The sequence below is a fragment of the Lipotes vexillifer genome, unplaced genomic scaffold (assembly GCF_000442215.2).
Source record: "Lipotes vexillifer unplaced genomic scaffold, Lipotes_vexillifer_v1.1 scaffold584, whole genome shotgun sequence".
NCBI lineage: Eukaryota > Metazoa > Chordata > Mammalia > Artiodactyla > Lipotidae > Lipotes > Lipotes vexillifer.
In genome coordinates this window covers 1,309,046-1,310,421 of record NW_006783036.1, presented here as the reverse complement: position 1 = coordinate 1,310,421, position 1,376 = coordinate 1,309,046, and the positions used below count along the sequence as shown (strand labels likewise).

The window sequence follows — 1,376 nt, the reverse complement described above, 5'->3', positions numbered from 1 at the left end:
CCGCGCGCCCCCCCCGCCCCCCGCCCCCCCCCGCGGAGGCCTCCGCCCTCGCTCACCTGCGCAGCCCGCGCCATCGCACGCTTCGTCGCCAAAGCCCCTCAGTCCTGCAGTCACCGGGACCGGCAGCCCCGCCCCCGGGCCGAACACCCCCCGCCCTGGGAAAAAGTCCTCCGGCGTCCGCGATGCACCTCGACCCTTGCTGAGCCCGCCGCTAGCCGCCTAGCGCAACCCTCTGGAAGGCCCGCGCCCGAGGAGCTGCCACCCGGGCGCACTCGCGCCGTTCGGCCGCCCACGCAGCCTGTCACATGCCGGGCAAGCTCATGGTCGGCCGAGTCGTCCCCTCCCGCGGACTTTGCGACCGTGCCGTAAGGCAGCCCCTCGCACCGTCGCGACTCCGGTGTGCGTGCGGTAGCCGGCGGACGGCAGCCATGGCGGCCTTGCGACCACCAAGGGGGTTCCGCCTTCCTCTCTGCCGCGCCTTCTCCGGCGGCGGCTGCCAGCTCGTCCCCGAGCGCGGCGGTGAGCGCAGGGATGCCGCGCCGAGCCAGGTGAGCGTGGTTCCCGGAGAGGTTGGGCCGGGAGTGACCGCGAGGGGCGACAGACCCGGGCCGCGCCCCTCAGGGACACACGTGGGCGCTCACCTGCGTTGCCGCACTGGCGGCCTCGGCTGAGCTCCGGGAGCAGGGTCCCCGAGCCGGCACGGGCCTGGCGCGGAGCAGCGTACGCGGCGTAGGGGGACGGGCGGGTGGGGAGGCCCCGGAGCCCCCAAGTGTCCTGCGTCGCCGCCACCCCGGGGCTGTTGACAGAACTTCTGTTAAGTAGAGCAGAGTCAGCTAGGAAGTTTATACGTACCTTATTTCTTGTCGAGGATAATTAGTCTTTACATTTAAAGAGCTGTTGATAAGCACAGCGTGTGTGTGTGTGTGTTCGCGCGCGCTCGGCCTCGTTCAAAGTATTAGTGCTTTTCGTCAAGTGATGACAAACTATCGTCATATCTTGTAGGACTTCACGTTGAACGCTTTTTCTGGTTTGGAAACTGTGTGCATATATGCGTGTTACTGACCAAAGATGCACAAAGATGAATATCTTTAGCAGCAAGGGGTGGCGAGCAGTTTTTATAAATTGCACTTCTTTGGGGCAGGATGTTTTGTTTGAGGGAGCCGTAGGCCTTCATTCCAACTGTCACATGAAAATTTGGACTAACGGTGTGGAATGGACTGCAGATAGAATATTTCAATGAAGCCTAAAAATACTGGACCTCCCTGGCGGTCCAGTGCGTAAGACTCCGCGCTTCCATTGCAGAGGATGCGAGTTCTTTCCCTGGTCGTGGAAGTTCCGCATGCTGCGCGGTGCAGCCTGCCCCCGCCCCCCACCCA

At 63.8% G+C, this 1,376-nt stretch overlaps 1 protein-coding gene across 1 annotated transcript in view; it reads left to right on the top strand.

The window, feature by feature from the left end:
• Positions 1 to 428: 428 nt before the first annotated feature.
• The window catches only part of COA8 (cytochrome c oxidase assembly factor 8), a 34,830-nt gene continuing 33,882 nt past the window's right edge, over positions 429 to 1,376 (top strand). Inside the window, exon 1 of the mRNA XM_007455594.1 lies at positions 429 to 548. Within this exon, the coding sequence (XP_007455656.1) occupies positions 429 to 548 (120 nt within the window). The remainder of the gene's footprint in view (positions 549 to 1,376) is intronic.